General features: G+C 42.4%; 1 protein-coding gene across 1 annotated transcript in view; it reads left to right on the top strand.

Moving 5' to 3' along the window:
• LOC122806874 (actin-related protein 2/3 complex subunit 4) overlaps positions 1-24,717 on the top strand; it is a 143,861-nt gene that overhangs the window by 48,981 nt on the left and 70,163 nt on the right. The window contains exon 3 of the mRNA XM_044077646.1: positions 8,054-8,165. Within this exon, the coding sequence (XP_043933581.1) occupies positions 8,054-8,165 (112 nt within the window). The remainder of the gene's footprint in view (positions 1-8,053; positions 8,166-24,717) is intronic.

Genomic DNA, 24,717 nt, shown 5'->3' with positions numbered 1-24,717 from the left:
TAGAGTGCGAGGAGTGCCTTCTAAGTGGAGTCTGCATGTCCTCCCCGCGGTTGGGTGGGCATTCGAAAGACATGCATAAATGGGTGTGCCTTTGTCGAAGGTTGAACGTCGAGCTAGCACCTCGGCGTTCGTGAAAATCTACTGCCAATCATTAGAGGACCGGAGTTCCGCTGTGGCAACCCCTAACCGGGAAAAGCCGAAAGACAAACAACAACAACTTGACAAATCCAGCTGTCCTTTTTTGTAGATTTTTTTTTTGTATGTGGGCTTCCCTTTAAGTTGTGCATAATGACATCACTGTAGTTCAGTCTTGGGTTGTGCAGTAGTATGGATGCTGTCACACTTAACCTAAAGATAAGTGGGGCTTGGTGCTTTACTGCCTATAGCTATTTGTGTGGCAGGATTTTAATTTGGGGTGGCCTATTTGTATGGCAGCTTTTTAATCTGGGGGGGGGGTTGGGGGCTTGTTTATTGACTTTGCTTATGTGGATTATGGAATGGTGTATCCTAATCCAAAAAAAAATAAGGCTTTTTTTTTTTTCTTTATAGAAGTTATCACTTTATCACCAGTCATTGTTTGGTAGTGACTATGGTCAGCAGTTAGTGGTGAGAACTACAGATCTGAAGTAGTTAACTTAATTTGATCAACAACCTGTGAGGTCTGTGGGTATCTGATCCTCTGATCCGATTCGGATCCAAGCCGGCAGCTTTCTTAGCCAAAGATCCGAGCTCCAAGCTCCAAGCTCCTCCCCTACCCATAATGCCCTGCCACCTCCCTCTAACCTTCAGATCTCGTTTGCCGCGGCTTCTTCAAGCATCTTAGAATGAGCTCCTAGCATGGGTGTTGAGTTTAAAGCTTTTTTACACTTTTCTGTCAGAAAATTTTCTAAACTTTGTGTGTGTGGTTCCCTTCTCTCCTTTAGTACTTTTCGGGTAGTCTAAAGTTTCTTAGTCTAGTTTAAAGTTAATTCCCCCTTCCCCTCTGTCTGTGTGTGCATGTGGGCCTGTTCTTTTCCTTTTCTTAAAAATGTCTGAAGGCCCAAAAGCTATGTTTCCTAAATGCTCGAGTGTGGCCATAAGCTGTCCCCAGCGGATGGCCACACTCGGTGCGTTATTTGCCTGGGTGTTGACCATCTTTCCTCGGGCTGCAGTATTTGTGCAGCCTTCAACCCCAGGGTTTTGAGGAATAGGAAGACTAAGCTAATCCTTGCAGGCCATTTGCCCCCTGATTCCACTTTGTCCTCCTCCCCCTCTGTGGCACCAGCCGCAGCTGCTCCACCTACCACCCCGATCCCCTGGCCCGGGACTCTACCTCCCTCTCTGGTCCAGAAGGAAAGGGATGGCAGAAAGAAAGATAGGAAGGACAAGGAGTGGGAGAAAGGTACCGTAGCGACAAGAGGCGGGCCGAGTCTACTCCCTAAGCAGCATGCCTCTCTCCTTAAGGTCTCCGGATCTTCCCCCTCCCGGCTTCGTTCTCCACGTTTCTCCCCAGAGCCGGAGGAGGAGACCCGGTCGCCTTCGAGGTCATCTAGGCGGCCTCATCCAGGTCAACCAGGAGTCTATCCGATGCAGACATGGACCAGATGATGTGTCGATTTCTTCAGGCCCAGCTGCAGATGAGTGCTCTTGCCCCCCCCCCCTCTGGGGGGGGCTCGACCCCTTTTTTCGCCCCCATTGCTCCTTCTCTGACCCGCTATCGGGGTTCGGAGCTGTCTGATCCGACTAGCTTCAGAGGTGGGGGTAATGTCGGCGCAGGCAGTGTTTCCTACTTTGGCGCCGACTGTACCCTCAAGTCAATCCTTTTTCAGATCCGAGCTCTCGGGGCCGTGAGTTGAGCGTCTGATCCGGAGGAGTCAGTGGGCCTTCGGCTCCGTTGAGGTCGGAGCGCACTACTCTTTCCGATCCGTTCGGGTCATCTCCGGCTCCGATCCACACGCCGGATCAGAGGGGACTGCTTTCTGATCCTAGGGGGAGCAGTTCACCCTCTGCATTCGACGTCATGGAGAGGGTCCTTTCGAGGGATTCGAGGCCCCAGGCCCTTGCTACAGATCCACCTGCCATTCCCTCTCAGAAGGGCCTGTCTTCCATCATCCGGCTCCAGGGACAGCCTGCGCCTACATCCCAGATGGTTCCTGTAGAGGAACAGGACATTGTTGGTGAGCCCTCTTCGGACAGCCCCTCCCCGAGGAGGTCCCTCACAAACGAAAGTGCAAGAGGAGGCACTTGGACTCACCCGAGTCCCTCACAGAAAACACTGACTTAGGAAGGGGAATGTTCCCCAAGGTCACCCCCCAAAGACGTCTCCTTTGGAGACATTATGGAAATGTTGCGCATTAGAGGGGGGTGGTCAGCCCAAAAACCTTCTTCGGATGAGTCTGTTTCTGGAGGCGTTTGACGCAGGCCCATCTACCTCTTGGGTGTCCCCTCCCACTGATCCCCTGGTGGACCTCATAACTACCAGGGCATGGAAGGAACCGGACACTGTCGAGCCAATACCCAAGAGACCAGACAGGATCCTTAGCCCCCCTCACAGACAGGACAGTTTGGAGCAAGGGTGCCCCTGTGGATGCCATGGTGGTGGCGGCTGCCACTAAAAAGGAATTGGCACAAGAGAGTTCCTCTGTACATCCTCCAGACAAGGAGTCTCAGACGATGGACTGCCTTGGAAAGCGGATGTTCGCTTCGGCGACCTTCTCTGTAAGGTCACTGAACTATATGGCACATGTAATCCGACTCCAGCGGGACCTAATCAAAGAGTACGCTGAATCACCCCCAGAGTCCATGTCGGCCGAGGACAAACGGACCTTCTCGGCTCGAATGGCCACTCTTAAGTCGATTACTAACGCATCTATGTGGCTTCTCTCCCATGCCACGGAGGGAGCGGCTAGAGCTAGTGGAACAGGCATTGTCTTACGTTGACAGGCCTGGCTCCATCTCTGCGACTTTGCGGAACCCTTCAAGGCATCCTTCGTGAACGCCCCTTTTGACGGTTCTACACTTTTCGGCAAAACAGTCCGATACGCTTCTCCAGAGTGAGAAAGATGGGAAGACGTCTGCCATCGGGATCCGCTTCTCTGCTCCTCGGAGGTCCTTCTCCAGGAACCAAAGAGGACAAAAGATCTGGTTCCGGAAAGCTCAACAATCCCGTTTCGCTCCGGATCCTTTGTCCTTCAGAGGGAGGACAGGGTGTACGCCGGCCCAGAGGCAGAGGGGGGCCAAAGAATTTCGGGTCGAGGGAACCCTTTTCCGATCGACCCGCGCAGCAACCCTGAGGGGTTGCCTGACTGCTCCTCTCTGGAGGCAGTCGGGGGGGGGGGCGCTTCTCGGAGCACCTAGCACATTGGGAAACCCTGAGGGGTTGCCTGACTGCTCCTCTCTCACCTAGCACATTGGGAGTCCATTACACAGATCGCTGGGTGCTCCAAATCATATCCAGAGGCTATTCAATTCCATTTCTAACATCTCCTCCCCGATGTCCCACCCAATCAGAGGGAGGTAGCAGCCGTCAAAATAAGAGAGCAATCTGGATCAGGCTTCTACTCCAGGTTCTTTCTGGTGCCAAAAAAGATGGGGGACTTGCGGCCGATTCTCTACCTGTCCACACTGAACCTGTCAGTCGCCAAAGAAAAGTTCTGGATGGTCACTATTCAATCCATTCTCCCACTTTTACAGGAGAATGACTGGATGTGCTCTATAGACCTCAAGGATGCGTACTACCACATTCTAATGGACAGGAGATCCAGGAGGTTTCTCCGCTTTCAGCTGGGAGCCAGCCATTATCAGTTCAGGGTCCTACCCTTCAGTCTCACCACAGCCCCCAGGGTGTTCACCAAGGTCATGGCAGTTCTAGGGGCCCACCTGAGGCTTCAGGGAATATACAGGTCTTTCCTTACCTGGACGACTAGCTCCTAACCGCCCCCACCAAGCATCTACTATGTTCAGGCAGGGACTACTTCTTACATCTAGCCCACCATCTAGGGATCACGATCAACCACAAGAAATCCTCCCTTCAGCCTACTGAGATCTTGGATTTCATAGGGGCCAGGATAGACACTATACAATCCAAAGACTTTCTGACGGTGGACAGACTCCGCAACCTAAACCTTCACGTTTTGGCTCTTCTACAATCATCAGCCCCTCCAGCAGAATTAGTCCTGAGGGCCCTGGGGTCCATGGCAGCGGCCATCAACCTGTCGCCGATCGCACATCTGAATATGAGAATCCTCCAATGGACCTTACAGGTCCAGTGGTCCATCCTACGTCATCCCCTGTCTACACCTATTCCCCTCAGCAGGGTTTGCAGGGAATCTCTACTTTGGTGGCTCCATTCCAGGGACCTCCGGAAAGGGCACCCCTTCTCCATGTCCCCACCCCAAGTCACCATAACCACCTACGCATCTCTCCTCTGGTGGGGGGGCATTGCATGGGCAGATCCGTCCAAGGCACGTGGACTCGCACAGAGACCTCTTTGCATGTCAGTGTCGTGGAGATGAGGGCGGTGCTTCTAGTGTTGCAGGTTCTCCATTACCTTCTTCCTCCAGGGACTATTACAATTCAAACGGACAACATGTCAGTAGTTTGGTACATCAACAAGCAGGGGGGAACCAGATCTTGCCCACTTTGCCGAGAGGCCATAATAGTGTGGGAATGGCTGATATCCACCAACCGCTTTCTCATACCGGGTCGGTCAAACATTCTAGCGGACAGGTTGAGTCGAACTATCCTCTCACCTTACGAGTGGTCTCTGAACCCATTAGCGGAATAGATCTTCCTCAGATGGGATCAGCCTTGCTGCGATCTGTTCGCGTCGCCTTGCCTTCGACCACAAAGTGCAGCGAGTTCTTCGTTATAATTCCTCCACCAGAGGAAGCCCCCAGAGACGCTATGGTTCATGCTTGGCCATCCGGTGGTCTTTATGCTTATCCTCCTCTTCATTGATGACAAAATTCTTGCAGAAAGCTCGTCGGTTGGGGAGCAGAGTTATCCTCATAGCCCCATTCTGGCCTCGCCAAACCTGGTTCCCATGCCTACAGTGTCATCTAGTACATCCTCCCTGGATCTTGGATCCCATTCTGGATCTGATTTCTCATCCCTTTGGATTGAAGACCCCCGACCTGAACAACCTCAAGCTCTCTGCTTGGTTGATCCAGTTCCATTAATGGCTAGGACTCCCGGTATCTCATCCTCAGTTAAGGCCATCCTGGTGGCCGCTCATAAGGCTTCTATCAGGAGAATCTACAAGAGTAAATGGAAGCGTTTTCTATATCTGGGCGGAGCATAGGAATTTGGATCCTTTTACGGCTCCTATCCCAGCAGTCCTCTACTTTCTATCCCACATTTTTCATCAAGGGGCTAGTTCTTCTACTGTTAAAGTTCAATTGGCAGCTATTTACCACTTCCATGTTGGAAACAGTTTTGGCCCCCTAGCTTCCTCTTAAGATTTGCAAGACCTTCTCAAAGGAACCTTCATGTTAAGACCCCCTGTTAAAGATGCAGTTCCTCCATGGGATTTAACCCTAGTTCTTCAGGCTCTGACTGGCCCCCCCTTTGAGCCTGCAGCTTCAGTCGACTTAAAGTATGTATCTTGGAAAACTGCCTTCCTGATTGCTATTACCTCAGTTAGGAGGATATTGGAGCTTCACGCTCTTTGCAGTAAGCCTCCATACATCATCTTTCATAAAGACGGGGTTTCCCTCGGGACTAATCCCTCCTTTCTGCCCAGTGGCTTCCGAAGCCAACATCAACCAGTCCATCAATCTACCTGTCTTCTTTCCTAATTATCAGAACAAAGGAGAGTATAGATTTCATTGTCTGGATGTACATAGACAGTTGCGATTTTACTTAACAGAACAGCTGAGTTGCTGAGTTTCGAAAATCAGATCAACTCTTTGTTTCGTTTGCTAAGTCCTGTCTGGGTAATCCAGTGAGTAAAGTAACCTTAGCTAGATGGATTTCCAAATGCATCCTTCTCTCCTACAGAAGCTCTTGTCGACCTGAGCACCTGAGGGTTCGAGCTCACTCTACCCGTTCTGTGGCTACTTCTGCTGCCTTCTGGTCGAGGGTTTCTTTGGATGACATTTGTTCAGCAGCTACTTGTGCTTCCTCTCGTACTTTTATTACACATTATAAATTGGATCGAATATCCAGAGGACGTGCATCTTTTGGCTCTGCAGTGCTCCGGAATATCCTTCCATGAGGACCTCCCAAGTTGTTGGTAGCTGGGGACTCTGTCCCACAGGTTGTTGATCAAATGAAGTTATATAACTTCAGATAAAGAAGTTATGTACTCACCATAACATTCCATCTGAGTAGGTAACTTTCATTTGCCAGCAACCAACCCTCCCTCCATCCCCCGGACCTTTAGTTTGTTCTTGAAGGACCATGATATGTCACTTTCCAGATGACATCAGGTGGAACATTCAAGAAGTTTTTCCTTGTGTTATAGTAATGTTCTATGATACTATGGCAAACTCTATCTGAGGGTTAGAGGGAGGTGGCAGGACATTATGGGTAGGGGGAGGAGCTTGGAGCTCGGATCTTTGGCTAGGAAAGCTGCCGGCTTGGATCCGAATCAGATCCGATACCCATAGATCTCGCAGGTTGCTGACAAATGAAGTTACCTACTCAGATGGAACGTTATGATGAGTACATAACTTTTTTTGCTGAAGTCCTTTCAGTATTGTTGACTCATTGGCTGAGTGGAATGGAACAACATCCTTTCATCTCTTTTTTTAGACAGTGAAGGAGAGGTTTCAAAATGGATCTTTATGGCAGGGTGTGTGTGTGTGTAAGTGTAAGTTAAAAAAAAATACTTGGCCTGGGTGAGCAGTGTCTTCATCACTACCAGAAATGATGAAAAGAACGGATACAAATGCCATGTTGCCTGTTAGTTGATGCTCTCTTGATAGATTTTGCCTTGTTTTTATGGCACTGTTTTACCTCTAGAATAGGCACTCCACTTTTCCCTTTCTTAAAATTTATTGCGCACATTATGTATGCTATGCCGCAAGTGCTTTCACTGGTTTCACTTCCACATCTTTTGAGAGTCTTGTTAATGACTCCGCCTGCCTCACCTTACTTGTATGCTAATCCTAACCCTAAACATTACCTTATGAAAAACCCTTTCCCTAACCGTCCCACTTCAGACAAATTTGGTCTGAAAGTGCTTGCTTTTGTTAAGCAATTGGAAAAGACTTTCCATTTTCAATATATTTTTGTATGTTATTTCAGCATGCATGTATTGGTGTATGGGTGTGTGTTTACAGACCCATGTGTATAAATATAATTTTTTATGTACGTGGAGATGTATATATGTATTTATACACGCGCAAGCTTTTAATATTGTGTATGGCTATATTTATATATGTACATATGCATGTAATGTGGTGTGTGATATATATTGCATGGTATATAGTTTGTGTCTCTCTACATGTTTATTTACTATCTAACACTTTTTTCTCAAACAAGCAGCACCCAACTGCTTTCTGATCAGTTGACAACTTTCGACTAATGGTGCTTTCAATAAAACAGACATGACAAAACAAGATTCATCCATGAATTCTATGTATATAGATGCAGTGTGTCTTTGTTTACATATACAGAATTTTTGTTTTGTGCACATTTGTCTCTGCATAATGTATGTTTTTGCACTTTTTGATGATCCATGGTAGAGCTCATCTTTGAATTTCACAATAGTGATACTGTGCACTAAGGGATTAGTATGATTTGAGCAAAATAAAGGGCAGTTTGGTGTAAGATTTGTCAAATTTGTAAAATTTTTCAATACACTTGAGTGCCTTCGCCTCTCTGATTTGATCTATGTAAGTTCAGATCTGCCGTGGGTACGTTAGTGTACCCTTGTTGACCTGGTTTCATCCCTTTGTGTTGCTCTGTAGTAGAGCATCTGATTTGCCAAATTCCATACTTTCTCATGCTTCAGGGTTACTGCTGGTAGTCTGTCTGGATTTTGCCGTTTCCCTTTCCCCACCTAATTAAGGTACTTGTGGTAATTGGCTACTGTAATGCCTTTCTGGTTTTTGTTCTCCTCCAACAGGAGCAGTAAGGAACTGTTGCTACAGCCTGTCATAATTAGTAGAAATGAGAAGGAGAAAGTTCTAATCGAGGGCTCCATCAATTCCGTCAGAGTCAGCATTGCTGTAAAACAGGTAAGTCACATATCCTGTTACTAAACTGACACTGATTTTTTTTAATCCGTACTTTGGCCACTAAAAATAACATTGTACTGACTGTCATAACAAAAATTATATTCTGTTGTGTGCAGGCATGACCGTTCTGAGGTCAGAAGAATGGTGCAGAAAGGACAGCAGGTGTGGCATGTCTGCTCATTTTAGAGAAATGGTATCAAAAGGGAGTTGTGTTTTCTTGCACAAATGATGTAGGTAAGACCTCAATCAGAGTAGTATGAGTGGAAGGAAGTGTAGGATTCAAGTTCTTCCCAGTACAGAATATCAGACTCCCAGGTAGCAGTAAGTTGCCAGTCACTTAACATTAATTGTACTTGCATTATTGCAGCCCTGCAGTTCAGTAAGGAGTGAGGTGCTAAAGCATTTTAATTTTAGCTTCTTTGAGTTGGCAAGTTGTGGTCTTCTGATGGCTTTTGGATTCTTTGCAGCACCTCTCTGTACTTATGATTTGCAAAGGTACTGGACTAGGTGGGGAGTGAGCTTCCCGTGTGAATTGAGACTACTTACAGTAAATAAGTATGTGCATCGCCATGAGAAAAACATGTGACCACTTCCCAGATGAATGAAATGTACTGTAAGGGAGCAGATGCAGATGCCACCCACACAGAGCAGGCATGATCCTTTTACCTAGATGACTGAAGTCCTGCAGAGACAAGTGGATGGGTTGGGAGATTCTGGCGAGTAACTAAATCAGTGTTACCTCTTTGGATAATTAGGATGCTAACAGTGGACAAGGGAGTACAGTGTTTAAATTAGGATCAATATTACTGTGTTTTCCTTTGGGGCGACTGCAGTGGTGCAGCAGTTAGCGTTGCCGCCTCACAGCAAGAGGTTCTTCGGTTTGATCCTCTGTTGGGGTCCCTTCTGTGTGGTGTCTGCATGTCCTCTCTGTGGTCACGTGGGTTTCCTCCGGGTGCTCCGTTTTTTCCTCCCACATCCCAAAGACATGCTGTAGGTCGATTGGACACTCGAAACTGGCCCTAGGCGTGAGTGCATGCATGCGTGTGCCTTCTGTGGAAGGTTGGGTGCTGGGCTGGGAACTTGACACCGTAAAACTCCACTGCCAATCATGAGCGGACAGGTGTTCCGCTTTGGCGACCCCTAACCGAGCAAAACCTGAAAGAAGAAGAAAATTACTGTGTTTTCCTTTGGATATCTTTATTCATGTAAAGATCTGTGTGACAGTATTTCAAAGCTGAATTTAATTTGTGGTATAATAGATGCTATGTTATATCCACCAAAATCTGTAGAGAAGAGTCGATTGAAGATCGATATTAGAAATAGTAAACTACAAACTGACCTGCTTAAAGCTAAAACCGTTCTGGAACTACCATTGTTAGTTTCAGTCGCACAAATTTAGACTTCCTTTAAAAGACATTCTGATTTTTCGGTTAAATACATAATTTGATGACTTTGAAAAATGGATTGAGGGACAATTAATAGCAAGAACTGGAAAATTTAATTCAAATGCTCTTGCCTCAGGCTGTGAATTTAAAGCTGTCTGATCATTTAGAAGTACTCTGGGCCACAGAACTTCAAAATTCCCAATGGAGAGTGACAAGCCAGGACAATACAGTAGTAGCTAATCATTTGCATTGTAAGAAATTGTACTTAATGGTGTCAAGGAATGTGGATATTGAGAGATGTACTGGATGTTTTGAATGTGGATATTGAGAGATGTACTGGATGCTCAAAACAGTGTAAAAAGTTGTTTAGCAAAAGCACATTAATACATTCCACAGTACATGGAAAAATGTATTCTGTGAAGCAAGCTACAGAAGTTCAAGATTATACAACACTGGCCGCGTTTGTGCCATAGAGGGATAAAGCTCTGACTGTAAAGCAGGTGACTAGTGAGGTTTGGGTACTTGGAAGCTGGTCGGGGAGAATAGGAGTGAGCAGCTGTAGTGGACTCTCCCATTGAGGGGAGAAGCAGTTCTGGTGTGTCACACCTAACAGGGACAATAGTTGGCTGGTGACATTACAAGCTGGCTGAGCCTGCAGTATTGAATGCAGTCGCAGCATGATCCTCTCAGGAGGTACCAGTTGTGGGCTTGGAGAGGCTGTTGATGGGAAGGAAGCATTGTCAAGAGGGACGGAATATGCCCCCCCCCCCTCCAAACTAGTAAGCTGTCGTGCTTCTGTCTTGCCCTTTCTAGAGAATGAAGGGATGGTGGGGATTCCAAAATGGGAATTAATGGGCTGTAGGACTTCTGCCTAACCTGGGAATACCAAGCTCCCATTTCCCTGAAATGATTGGGCCAGTTTGTTGATAGATGAACCATAGGGCAAGGTCCTGGACCCCCCCCCCCCTCAAAAAAAAAAAAAAAAAAAAGGCAAATAAGAAATTGTCAAAACTTCTCTGAAGAAAATGATTGTAACAAAAAAAAAAAAAAAACATTTCTCCACTTTCTATGAAATGGGAAGGTGACTGCTATTAATCTGTTAGTTTACTAATCTAGAAACTTAACTTTAAACCCTGTTATAAAATGATGGCATTTCATTAGAACAGGTTGCAACACTTCCTCCGCTGTGATTCATGTATGTATGTATGTATTTATGTATGTCTTTTGTGTTTAATTTCTCCCACACACCAAAGGAGTGCCACAAGTAATTTTGTGAGCCTCCAAATCTGTCTTGACCCCCGTGGGGTGCCATGGTAGGCTTCAGCACCCCTGCAATCCTAAACTAGATTAAATAGTCCTAAAATGAATAATTTTAGACTTCAGAAGCAAGTTCTACCTTAAGGGAAGTCAAGGTACATGTAGAAATTTGATCATGTCTGTTCAGAATATTACAACCAGTATCAGTGAGGTGGTTCAGGAACATGCAGTTCTTTGAATAAGTCTGTTATTAAGAGACGAAAATCAGGTTTTCACCATCATACAGTTCTTTGATTCTAACAAGGAAACCTACACTGAAATGTCATGTAACTTTAATTAGTAATTAAAGCATTTGGACATATTGTAATGGAAAATTTTAATGCTTTCCTTCACACATTAAGTTTAGGTCCATTATATTACTTTGTAAGACTTGTTCAGTATTTAGGCATTTACACACTTTCATATCCTGTTAGCTTCCTTCTGTCATCTAAAATAACAAAGGCAAATGTTTAACATAAAATATTGCTTAAGATTATTAATTGCAGTGTGAGTTGGTTCATGTTTTAAGTGAGCCTTACAAAGTTGCCCTTCTTATAGTTCTTAGATTTTTGTGATTGTCACTTGCCAAAAGATGTCATGAAATGCTGTTGCCTCTCATCTTCATTTTCACAAAGTGCCAACTATCAAAGTAAGAGTTGATCATAAGGGTTGTGTGGTGAGTCTTGTGGCATTCTGTGGGTGTTTGGTCTTCAGGCCTCAACAACTTAACGCAAGTTTTAAAACTTTTAATTTGCTGTTTATTCTTCCCTCCTGTCCTTGCAATTGACAAACTGTATTTATTTTTTCTTTGTTTCATTTAGTAGTAACCAGTTACGATCCCAAAATTAAAAGGGTGTAAAGGGAGGGGGACTTCAGTTCTTCCTGTGAGAAAAAAGAAACTGAGGAGCTAGTAATCCTGCCAGCTTTAGTAAAATTCAATTACCAGCTAGTAAGTACGTGGCCTGGATACCAGCAAAGAAGAAATTTGGAGAACTTGAAAGGAAATCAACTGGAAAAGGTGGAGAGAAAGAAACACTTGACTGGGAAAAATCCCTGCAGGTGTTCAGCAGAAAGTAATTCAAGTTTAAGCTTTGCTACAAGAGATGACTTCCAGTAATTGAGGAAAAATAAATCATCTGTACTCAGTTATTTAAAATAAATGAAACTTTGAAAGAGTGTATCGACTCGACTAACAAAATGCTAGAAAAAAATAAAGCTTTAACTACCAATTTAAATGAACTGGTAATCAGAACTTTAAATAAAGAGGTTGAAATGAAGAAAAGGCTGGCTGAGTGTGAGATTTCTCAAGAAGAGCTGTTTCAAAGATTAGTTAGAAGACAGTGCACGCAGAGAAAACCCATATTTTTCTGCTTTACCAGAGAAACTGGAAGGAGCAGACTGATTTTTATGAAAGCACAAATAAGCACCTGGACTGTTAATCCACGGCAGGATTTGTTGATTAAAAAGACCATAAGAAAGCAGCTAAGACCTGTGTTAAAAGATGTAATCATAGCAGCAGAAAAGTTGAAACTGACTAAACATTGGCGGGAGGAAAGAGTGTTTAAAAGTTGGTGACAGCTGAGTGTGTGCGTGAAAAATGTATTTACTGTACACCAGGGGGAAGAGAAGCAAATTTATCCTAACAATCAAGGAATGCCAGAAGGCAAGTGTGAGATTTAAGCTGCTGTATCCAGCTGTCTTTGGAGGATCGAAGACATTTTTTGATGCAGAACACGTTAAGGAGGAACTAATAATGCATAAGATTAAAAAAAAAAAAGAGCAATCACGGGTGTTTTAATGTGAAGGTGAGGCAGTCTCTTTTTCAGTGATTGGTTAAAGTCAAAGGTGCTTCTTATTCTTCTAGACAAAGTCTGGATATTGAGGTCAACAGGAAGAAGACCAGCAACACTGAAATTAGTGAATAAATGTGAGATTATGAAGCATCAGTCATATTTGTGAAATATGGCTTTGAAAGAAAAAGTGGCCGAAAAAGATTGGATTTTGGTTGACTTTGTTAAACTTGTGGGTTAATTGTAAAGTATATATACCCCACTTTGTCATTAATGAGGACACAAAAAGAAGTAACTAAATTAAAACAATTTTTGTTTTTAATAGCATTTATTGTGATTATAAATTGTTCTGTAGTAATCAGGATATTTTAAAGGTGGTGATGAGGGTGAGTGTGTGATAAAGATATATTGAAATGAACAAGTACCCTGTTATTTATTAATTTTATTATTTTTTTTTTTTTTGTTTATTTTTTTGGTCTGGTGTTTAATCGTAGAATTTAGATGTTTTCTCTTATTTTGCATAGATGGATGTCTGGATTAATGCCCTTTGCTTACTCTTAAAAACAAATGTTTTCTGTAAGCAGGTTGGCTTGAAAAATAAGACAAAAGGATGACGCCAAGTTGTTTGTATATACAGTATTGTGTTTTTTTTTTCTCCAGTAATACGTGTTCATTGCATGGGGATGTTTGCAGCTGAAGTGACCAGAACTTCATGCATCTGCAGAGTTTTTTGTTGCTGACTTTTTCCATGGGGACAAGCTTCTGCAGATGCAAGCAATTGATCTTGAAAGTTCTGAGCATTGTTTGCTGACAGAAATGCGAAGTTTAAAGGTGTAAGGACAAGCAATTCAGTAAAAAGTAGTTTAAAGTTATTGGAAATTAATAAGAGCAATAAGCTTCATTAGCACCCTTTATACTTCAGTGCATTTAATAAAACAGTTTCTAATTTAGTTTTATTTAAAGATAACTAATGCATTTTTATTGATTCTAAAAGCTGATGTTTTCTGAAAGCATACAGTCTGATTTTTTTTTTTTACATTTGGGAGGGGAATAGAGATGAGAAAAGAATAGGTAGCAATCAGTGCAAGTAGGAGGACAGACTAATATATGCTTTAGCATGGGTAGCCTTAATTTAGGTTGGGTAATGCCTGTGGATGCAGCTGTCCATTTGAGGCATTTGTTGTTTGGAGGGCTAAACTTTTATTTATTTATTTATTTATTTGACGATGTACATAGTTTTATGTGTTTATTCTTAGCCTAGTATGACCCTATGAACCAACTATCTGCCCTGGGGCATTTATAAGCCTAGCCAGAGTGTGTGTGGCTTTCGCCACCCCTTAGAATGAGAATACTATGCCCATTTAGGGTTTAGTTTACTGTGCCTCTGTCTAGTAGTGACACAGAGATGACCCCCGGGGTAAACCTACGATCTCCCATCCACTCGTCAAGATTTCTCTTGAAGAGAGTCAGTGAGGGGCTCTGCCTAACATGGACTGGGATTCTGTTCCAGAGTGTAGGGAGCCTCTGGGTTATGAATCTGTCCCTCCAGCATGTCCTATTTATTTCTGTGTTGAGGTTCAAATCTCTCGCTGTCGTGGCTCTGGTGGATTTGGATTTTCTGAGGTGGAGCATGTCCATTAATTCCGGATTGTACATGGCCTTGTACGTCAGGCATAGATCGCCTCTGAGTAGGTGGTATGCGAATGAATAGAGCTGGAGTTTCTTCAGCCGGGCAGCATATGACATATGTTTGAGACCCTTGATCCTCTTGGTGAGGTACTTTTGGGGTCTTTCTAACTGCTGCAGGTGTCTGGTAAGGTACATCCCAAACTGGGCATTGTACTCCATTATGGGCCTGATAAGGGAAGAGTATAGGGGCACAATGACCTCTCTTGATCTAGATGTGAATCCTTTCATGATAAGGTGGGCAATATAGAAGGTCCTCCTAACCACCTTGGCAATGCGAGTGTCAAATGAGAGGTTACTGTCAACTTGGGTCCATAGGTCCCTGATTACTTCTGTACTTAATGGATTACCACCTATGTGGTAATTTGTGGGTACTTTGTTTTTCCCAAAGGGTATGACCATACATTTTTTGGTGTTCAGTTTAAGGCCATGGCTCTGACACCAGTTATCCGTTTCTATGATGCCTTTCTGAAGGATGCTTGTGTCCGCTGGAGTATCAATTATGGCACCCAGTTTGCAGTCATCTGCGAACTTTGTTAGCCACAATCCTCCTATGTTTGCTTGCACCTCGGAAAAATAAATGCCGAACAAGAGGGGTCCCAGGACCGAGCCCTGTGGGGACACTGCTTGTGACTGGCTTAGTCTGACATGGCTCCAGCAATTCTGACTTTGTGAGTTCTGTCCTTGAGCCAGTTTGCAACCCATCTTATGACATATGGGTTTACATTTAAGCTGGTGAGCTTGTCTATAATGCCCGAGTGGGTTATTGTGTCGAAGGCTTTTGCAAGATCAAGGTAGGCTGTGTGAACTGCCTTACCCTCATCAATGGCCTTAGTGACTGTTTCAAAAAAGTCGACCAGGTTCAAAAGGCAGGATCTGCCCTTGACAAAGCTGAATTGGGTAGGATCCAGTGTCTGTAGGTCCCCAATGTCTTTGTTTGAGTTCCATAATGATCCTCTCTATAGCTTTGCACACCAGGCTCGTCAAGCTTATGGGGCGGTAATTTCCAGGGTCCGTAGAAGCACCTCCTTTGTGGAGTGGGACCACTGTTGCTGTACGCCATTCTTTGGGTACGTATCCTGTAGTAAGGCTATGATTAAACAGCAGCCTTGTGTGCGGGTTTAGTTCCTCTTGGAGTTCATGTAGCACGCAACCCGGGACACCGTCTGGTCCCATTGATGCTGTGTTTTTAGCTTTGGAGAGGGCGGCTCTCACCTGGGCATCTGAGATGTCAGGGAGGCTACACTCTGCTGGGATAAATATTTCTCCTTTTGGGGGGGGGGGGGGGGATTTGCACTGAACCAGTCTGCCAGTATATTGGCAATGTCTGTGGGTTCAATGTATTTTTTGTCATTTTGGAGTAACTCTGAGCATATCTGGGAGTTTCCACCCAGGTTGCTAACATAACTAAAGAAGGCCTTGTGATTGTCTTTAGTGTCTCTTGCGATTTTTCTCTCAAAGTTGGCCTTGGATGATTTTATGAGTGATCGTAGTTTTTTGCTTGTACTGATCAGAGATGCCTTCCCTTTTGGGGATTTTGCTCTGTCATGTAGTAGCTTCCTCCTGTTGTAAAGCTTGTTAATGGCTGGGGTCCACCAGACAGGACGCCTGCCTTTGGGGGAATGGGTCTTGGTTTTATTTGGGATTGCATGATCCATGCATTCTTGAAGGTGTCCGTAGAAAGCGTTTATAAAGGATTCAGTGGTGTGGGCTGACTGGCCCAGTGGCCTTGAAGGATACCACTTCAGTCTTAAGAAGTGTGAAGTCAGCTTTTGAGAAATTCTTCACTGTGGTCTTTTGTGCTGGGGGTGGGGGCGGGAATGTGGATTTCCAGTGCGATTAATTTATGGTCTGATCTCACCAATGAGGGGTATACTTCCGGTGTGGAGCATTGTGTCCCCATGTTTGTGATGATCAGGTCTAGTATATTATCTCCTCTTGTGGGAGGGGTGACTAGTTGTTCCATCGCATTTGAGTTTATGAATTCTAGGAACCTTTGGGCTAGGGTGTTGGGGCTTGAGTAATGCTCCCAGTCTGTTTGGGTAGTTGAAGTTTACCAATATGATGGTATTTGGAGAGACATTCATACTCTCCAGTGTCTTCAAGAAGGCTGAGTGGGGTTCCTGAGTTTGAGAGGGTGGTCTGTAGCATGCTACAAACTGTAGGGCAGTTTTGCCTATGGTTAGTTGCACATGGATGGTCTCCGATGCTTCGTGCGTTGCCACTAACCTGGAGGTGTGGGTATCTTTGATGAATATTGATACTCCCCCTCCTTTTGTGGTTCAGTCCAAGTTTTGGGGCCGAAAAGCATGATATGAGGTATAACCTGGTAGTGCTGGGGTGCTCTCAGGAGCCTTGAACCAGGTTTCAGTCACTGCACAGACATCTATGTTCTCCATACTGAGGAGGGCTTCAGGAGCGTGCATCTTGAGGTTTAGACTTCTGGCGTTGAGCAGCATTACCCTTAGTTTTTTTCCACTTGTGTTTTCTAGGGAGGTGAGTTTGTCTTTTGAGCCTTGCCTAAAAAAGGCACTATGGTGGTGGCAAGAGCCTTGGCCAATATCCGGAAGCCCAGGGGTGACAGGTGCAAGCCGTCCCTTGTGAAGCAGTGGGGCTTGTCAAGCATGTCATCCCAAGTAGACAGACATTGGATCCCCTTAAAATGACACCAGTAATTGAGCCAATTGTTAAAGCTGATCATTTTGTCTTTGTGCTGTGTCATCATTTTTGGTGAGGGTAAAATGCTGCTCACGGTCAGCGTCATACCGGCCTGGGCTACATAATCCGAGAGCTCCTCAGTCTCCATGTAGTCCAGGGAGGTACGTCTCGGGTCATTCACACCAGCATGGACAATGACTGAGTCATATTTGTACTTGCTTTGGAGTGACCTGAGTGCTTGTGTTATGTGGCGGATTCTAGCGCCCGACAGGCAGCTTACTGTAACCTTTTCCTTGGTTCAGTCTGGTGAGCGGGACGTCAGTGTTTCTGACTGTAGAGTCACCTATTACAAGTGTATCAGGCATGTTGTTTGGCCTTAAGGGCTGTGACTGTTTGGCACACTTACTTTGTGAATTATGCGTTGCATGTGCTATGTTTTGAGGTAGTGGTTGCTTGGATGTCTGCTTTGGAGGCCTCTGTTTTGGTAGATTTTTAATTAGAGCCTCCGAGTATGTTTTTGTGTGTTTATGTGTTTGGTTTGCAGTTGTGATAGGTCTATGTGAGACTGGGTTTGTGGTGTGTGTGTTTACCTTCTCCTCCTGACTGGTTTTGCCAGTACTGAGTCGAGAGAGCTCAGCCTCCAGTTTGGCTATATAGTTGCATCTCTCACATATATTTGTATTTGTTGGGAGGAGGAGAGGGTTGTCTGTGTACGTGAGGCAGTTGTAACATTGCCTCAAGATTCCCAGATTCACCAGCTGAACTGGAGAGGACGCCAGTAATTGACCCTTCGACATGCTAAAATAGTGTAAGGGATTGCTGTGTAACTGAGTCAGAAAGGACCTATAGGGAAATGGGTACTCAAGGGGATTGTAGGTGGATGTAGTGCTTTCTTTTTGTTAGAGTGCTTTACCTGTGTAAAAATGCTTTAGGAGCAAGTGCTGGGCTTTTCAGATGGAGAATAGACTGTTTAGATTGAAAGTAGAGCAGTTCTAAGAGAAAAACTGAAGAGCAGACTTGCGGAGCCAGAAATAGTTTAAACTTGATTAACCGGCGCTGCCCGATGCTGCGCTATGTGCAACTTCGCACAAAAGCGTGCTAAAGCGGGCTTTATAGCAGTGGGTTAGAAAGAGCTAGGAGATGGCCCAAAACGGCCAATAAACTACAAGTTGCTGGGCTGGAACCACTCCTTTAGGGACAAATAGGCTGCTCAGTGCTCCCCACTCCCACTGGTGAACAAAGAAGCTTCCTCCTATCCAAATAAGGATATGGACAACACAGGAACTATGACACAGCCCAGAGATCAGCAAAATCTGAAGACTGGACTATTCTAGTTCAGTAAAGGCGGGAAAACAAGGATATTTTTTTGCTTTTTTTTTTTTTTTACAGACAGACAAAAAAAAATACAGTAACAAACAGTAAATAGATTGTGGGTATTCTGAAAATGTATTTAAAGGTTTTCATTAACAAAAAAAAAGTCTTGGAAATGTGACACCTGTACAAATAGTGTTGACAAGATACAACTGTATAAAATATATCAACCTGCCAAACAATGTGTGCATTGTAACATAAACATTGGAAATACACATAGCAGTTTTTTGAATGTGTAATAGGTGGGAGTAGTAACTTATCATAATGGCTATGTTATCCATATTGTTTTGGAATGTAAATGACCGTACAGGTATAGGCAAAAAGGTAAGAGTACTGAGTTATATTAAGAAATGCACAGTGCAAATAACAATGCTGCAGGAACTACATTTTAGTAAGAGGCTACCGACAAGGGTGGAAAACTATTCTGGCATGTATTTTTATTAACCTAGAAGGGAAAAATCTAACAGATTTCTGAAGAAATTTATGAAAGTGTTTGGTATGGAAGACTTGAATTCGGTGGTAGGAGCTCTTGAGAGAATTTGCTTATTGTTCCCCAAGGTACAATAACAGGGCTGGACTAGTTAGCATGTGATTTTAATTGAAAGCTTCAACATGCATCCAATAACTATTTCAGATCATGTACCAATAACAACTAAGATGCAAATTCAGGGTAATGAAGAAAAAATGAGACACTAGCACTTATCCACCTACATGTTAAAAAGAGGACTTTAACGAATAGGTTTTGGAAATTATTTGATGGTTATTATGGAAAATGGAATTTTCTTCAAACATTACAGCTAGTGATTGGGATAAAATGAAGTTTAAAATTAGGTTAAAAATAAGAGATATGGTTAAGACGCAGTAGGTATTTTTGAGAAAAGTTGACTGTTGCAGAATACAGGGAATCTCACAGAACAAGAGGTGCAACTGCTAAAGTGCTAAAGAGAAAATACGGGAGTATCTAGATAACCTGCATGAGTTTAGAAAGATTGCTGTTGAGCAGTTTTTCTTTATAATAACTTGAGCACAAAAACGTTTGCATGCATACATACTTGCATACAAACAAATATTTCAAGCACGAGCATTAATGTCCATCTAGCCTGCCAATGTACCAAAACATTTGCTCCCATAATAAGTGTGCAGTCCAGTTCTTAAAAACATTTAAACTAGTGCTTGCTTTAATGCAATTCGGTAGTCTTTTCCATGCATCAGCTGCTCTCTGTGAACCAATTGGTATACTTTTCCTTCCTGTAGAATCTTCTCTATAGGTTGTCTGATTCTGTACTACTTATAATTCCAAACATTCCCAGAGTATTTGTTTCTAAATGCCCTGTATACCCAAATAAGATCTCCTGTTAAATATCTGAGACACTGTACAAGTTCAGATATTTAGTCTTTCATTTCCACATCCATGGATGCCCTTGGTGTATTTCTGTTGTACTCTTTCCAGTTTACTCATGTTTGTTTTCTTATAAGTTTCCATGTTTTTATTCCATACACAAGTTTGTCTAATGTAATTGACAAACAATGACTTCAGCGTTTCTGATTTCCTAGACTTTATAAATCTTTTTATACAACCTGTAGTTCTATGACTACCATTAACTGATTGGTTGATATGATTAGAAAAACTCAAAGCTGAATTTACCCATATACCCAAGTCCTTAAATGAAATCTACAGTTTGTCATTATATGGTGTGATAAATATTTACTGTTCACTCTACCAGATCTCATATGCTTAATTTTTTTGATGTGTTTATCAGCATATTATTCTCCTGTGCCCAAATGGTATCTGTAACATATGTAATCAGTTTACCCAATTTCATGTCATCTGCTTGCAGACTGTAGAACACCACAGATGAAAAAGATGGGTCTGAAAGATACAATCTAATAAGTTAAGTGCCTGGGACAGAACCCTGTGGGACACCCTGACTGTAACCAAATATTTCACCTGTCAAGTTGCTGTGTGATTCTTGCCATGTCCTGTTTGTAAGCAATGCAGCTATCTGTTTTACAAAAGTAAACCGGTACCTAGTTATAATTTATTGATCAATGTTTTGTGTATGACCCTGTTAAATGCTGATGTTAAATCTATATAAATTGCAACCTAGCACAATTTTTCATTCATAGCTGTTATTACATTATTATACAACATTATGTTTACAGGTGGTAACAGATCTATTTTCAACAAATGCATGGTAATATATGGTTTAAGTCCCAACCTTTCCAGTTCTGACATCACTTATCCAGTGTTACCTTCTCCAGTATTTTTCCACAACATGAAAGAAGACTTGAGGGCCTTTATGACTTCGGGGGGGGGGGGGTTGTCCTGCTCCCCTTTTCCTTAAAGATAGTTTTAATAAGTGCATGTCTCCAATCTCGAGGAATCTCCCCATATTTATATGACCTAGTAAATTATAGATATGATGGTACTATAAGCTTTTGCCAAAGTGTTCTCAGGTCCTCCTTTACTAATTCCGTCTCCTCCCAGTGCTTTGTTTGGATCCAGTTTGATTAGTTGTTTTTCAATATATTCTGTCCCAGTGCTTTGTTTGGATCCAGTTTGGTTAGTTGTTTTTCAATATATTCTGTTTTGATTCCAGTATATCAGGTTACCTGCATATCACTAGGTCCAGTTTGGTTAGTTGTTTTTCAATATATTCTGTTTTGATTCCAGTATATCAGGTTACCTGCATATCACTAGGACTTATCGCCCCCTTGGTGGAGCCAAACTAAGCATGTCTAGTTGTGACTGAATTAAATTTTAGAATCTAAACGCAGTTTATCAATTTGTATGTCTTTACTCCTTCCACATCTTGTGCATCTATAAAATGGTTACTTATTATGCTCAATATCTTTATATAAAATTTCTCCTGTTTCTTTCTTGATTGTGTCTCACTGTGCTTAATTTGTTTGTCCACCTTGTTTATTTTAGCTTTCAAAGTTTTTTTTTTTTTTTTTTTTTTTTTTTTTTGACTTTTCCACTTCTTATATTTTTTGTCTCTCACCTTTAATCAGGTATCTTGTTCTTACGGAAATTTATCCCCCTGACATTGTATGCCTAGATCCTGATGTTTTTTTGGACTCAAAACAATTTCTTTTTCAAAACTTGCCACTCTCCTTCTGCAGATTTACCACTGAATGCATCTGTGACGTCCCTGCACTGACCCAGTAATCAAGGAGTCTCAGTATTCATCACTGACAACAGTGAGGAACATGCGCATTACTGTGTGTGTACACTTGTTAATCCTCCCAAAGTACAATTTCCCTTAAAACCACACAGAGATCACAGTCAGTCTGGGGCCGGTTTCTCCCTCTTTCTCCAGATCCCCAATAAGACTTTCCACTAGCACAGCTATAGAGTTGAGTCCTTAGCCAGGGTTCCAAGCCAAGTCCACCAAGCAGTGCATCGTGTCCCTGTCCAAGTAGCTGGCGCACACACACACACACACACTTTGAGATTTGATTTATACTCAAGCACACACCTGTTGTATCAATGTTTTGCGTATGCAAAGGCTGGCACAGGTTTACTAGTTATGTCCCCTTCTGCCCAGACCGTAAGGTAGTTATCACTGCCACCAGAACCCCTTATCAGCTACTTTAAGGCTCTTCCCAAAGGGTGACTAATCCTACTGTGTAATGTTACTATTATCCAGATGGTAATGTTACTATTATCTAAATGAAGTGTGACCAAGAGCAAGGCCATTTGGAAATGGTCTGTACAGTGTCACCAAATACATATGCCAGTACTCTACTCTAAGAGCTTAAGTATGTCTCACAAATATCAGTTACAAAGATAGGCTTAAATATATTTAATAATAAATAATAAAATAAGACAATACTCAAACAACACTGTTACTTCAAAGTTCAAAATCACAGGAAATAGTTTAAAATAACATTGCAGGGCAGTCTCAAATACAGAAAACCTCTAAACTAATCTTTTACTATATTCCGATCTATATCTAAAATATACTATGCCCTAAATAACTTACTTACAGAGCAAGGCAAATGAGTGGATATTCTTGCTAGGTCTAAGACAGAGAAAGACTGTGCGTTTTATGTTTTTAAGAGAATTCATCAAACAAGCTGAGTCAGCTTGGATGACATCACTCTTGTCACCTGCCTTCAGTTCCCAGGCTAACAGAAACTAACAGAATTTTAGCATCTCCATGTAAGAAGTACATATCTCTCAGAAGTTTGCAGAACATGGAAGTCCTAAAACAATAAAACGCTTTTACATTTGAAACCTAGTAATTTCTGTCAAGACCATAGAAAAACCTATAGCTCTAGACATTGTCTGTGTTCTCTCCTCGTTTCAGTGAAGCAATCGTCAAACAATTTCAACTTATTTTCTTGAAGTTTGGAAAGTTAACTCTGTATGTTCCAGCTCCTACTATTAAAACACACATTTGCACAGCTATATAGTTTGTATAAATTTCTGTCCTTTTCCAGTAGGTACACTGTGGACACATCCTTGAAGCTCAATACTCTACAGACCCTGTTCAACGCACACTTCTGCACCAGTAGTTTAATATACACATAACATATAGCATTCTTACATTTTAAGACAAGCATGTGAATCATATTAATATTCACAAATGACATATGATTATTTACAAAATTCCAGATAGCTGGACTGGCAGTATCACAGCATCACTCCAGTTTTACTCGGTGACTGTTTTGCTTCCATGTAAACTGTAATCGAATCTCCTGTTCATTGGTTTTTCATTCTGGCAGAATTATCAAGAAACAAATTAACCTTTATAACCCCATGATCACTGCACTTCGATGGTGGTAAAACTTGACATGAAGCAACACAATGTCTAGTATGTTCTTTTCCCAGTAGTTTTTTTCTTCCAGTCTGAAGCAATTGTTGAACACATGTTGTAAATTTCCTTACTAATGTTCTTGAATCAATATTATTCCAGTCTGTTTCTGGTAAATGTAAGTCTCCAGACACTATTATTCTTCCCTCCAGTATTTCGAGCAAGAAATGTATGAGTTCCTCTAGGTTGTCAGCACTTGACTTTGGTCTGTACCTTCCAACAGTTGCTGTTTCAGGGTTGCCTTCATTGTTACAGTTGCACAATCTGTAGTATTAGTGTCATCATTGAACGTGTAAAAATCGCAAGTCTCATACCTGCCTTTAATCCCGGTCATACCATCTCCCCCTGAGTTTGTTAGAATGTCAACACTAAAAACATTTATACCCTGACAGAACTGGTTTCCAGTCATTGTTCAACTATGTTTCACAAACAGTAACCTCAGTCTTGTGGGAACATAGCAAATTTTCCAATTGGAAAAAAAAAAAAAACTTGACAACCATTAGAGATGCATCAAATGTTGCTGTCTATGAACTGTAAAATATTCGAGCTGGCAAAAATCCTGCCTTGTGCTTGCCAAGTATTGCAAAATATCTGCTGCACAATTCTCTTCCCTAATCTTAACAAATGTATGCCATCCTGTCTGAACACGTGTGCCCAAAATTAGACTCTGATGCTCTACGCATCCATTTGTTTCATGTATTTATTTACCCAAAAAATCTTTTTATTGGGGGTGTCATTTCTGTATGTGATTTGTGGGAAAATATGTCCTCGCACCAGTTCAAGCTGTAGTATCTAGACAGCTGCAAGATCCCTACTAATAGTCGGAGAGTCCTTGCGTATGAGATGATTTGTACTGACATGAATAAAAACCGATCCATACTCCTTACATTAAGGCATTCTAAGGCTTGTCGCACATCTTCTGTTTTTGCTTCTGGCAAGCATAACACTATTCAGTATTCATTATCATCTCTGCAATGTAAGTATCGGTTCCTCTAATAATTGAATCTGCAATTGCAAGGATGTCTTTATTGACCAGATCTGAAGAAACTTCAGATTCTAATTCAGTAATATCTGCGCTGTCAAGTTGTTACAAAGGAGTGATCTTCTTTTTAAGCCCACTGTTTTTATTGTGCATTACATTTGCAAGCATACAATTCTCATCCAGCTGGCTTTGTACATACACAGCTTGAACTATGTTGGCAGTGTCTATTTTTCTCCTCTTATTTATTTATTTATTTATTTATTTATTTTTTTTTCCCTTACAATAATGTTCTTCAATCCTAGGTCCAATTTTGATTTCTTCCTTTTCACCTACCCCTTGCCTTTTTTGGAAACCTACTGCCTTTTTTTTTTGGTGACTAAGGGTTTTCTGATGGGGAATGATATTTTTCTGTAGTCAGTGTTGCATAACAAGGCAGTGTCCTTTTTAGTATGCATTTTCTTTACTTTAGACATTTTATCAGTTTCCTTTTCTTCCTTGTTTGTTGTGAACTCCCTCCTTTGATTTTTTTTAATTTCCTTCTAAACACACTGAATTATCAGA

Source organism: Protopterus annectens, chromosome 7.part0 (assembly GCF_019279795.1).
Source record: "Protopterus annectens isolate FY-2018-M chromosome 7.part0, PAN1.0, whole genome shotgun sequence".
In the NCBI taxonomy this organism is placed as follows: Eukaryota; Metazoa; Chordata; order Ceratodontiformes; family Protopteridae; genus Protopterus; species Protopterus annectens.
The sequence above is the reverse complement of the archived record's forward strand: the minus strand, read 5'-3'. Positions and strand labels throughout refer to the sequence as shown.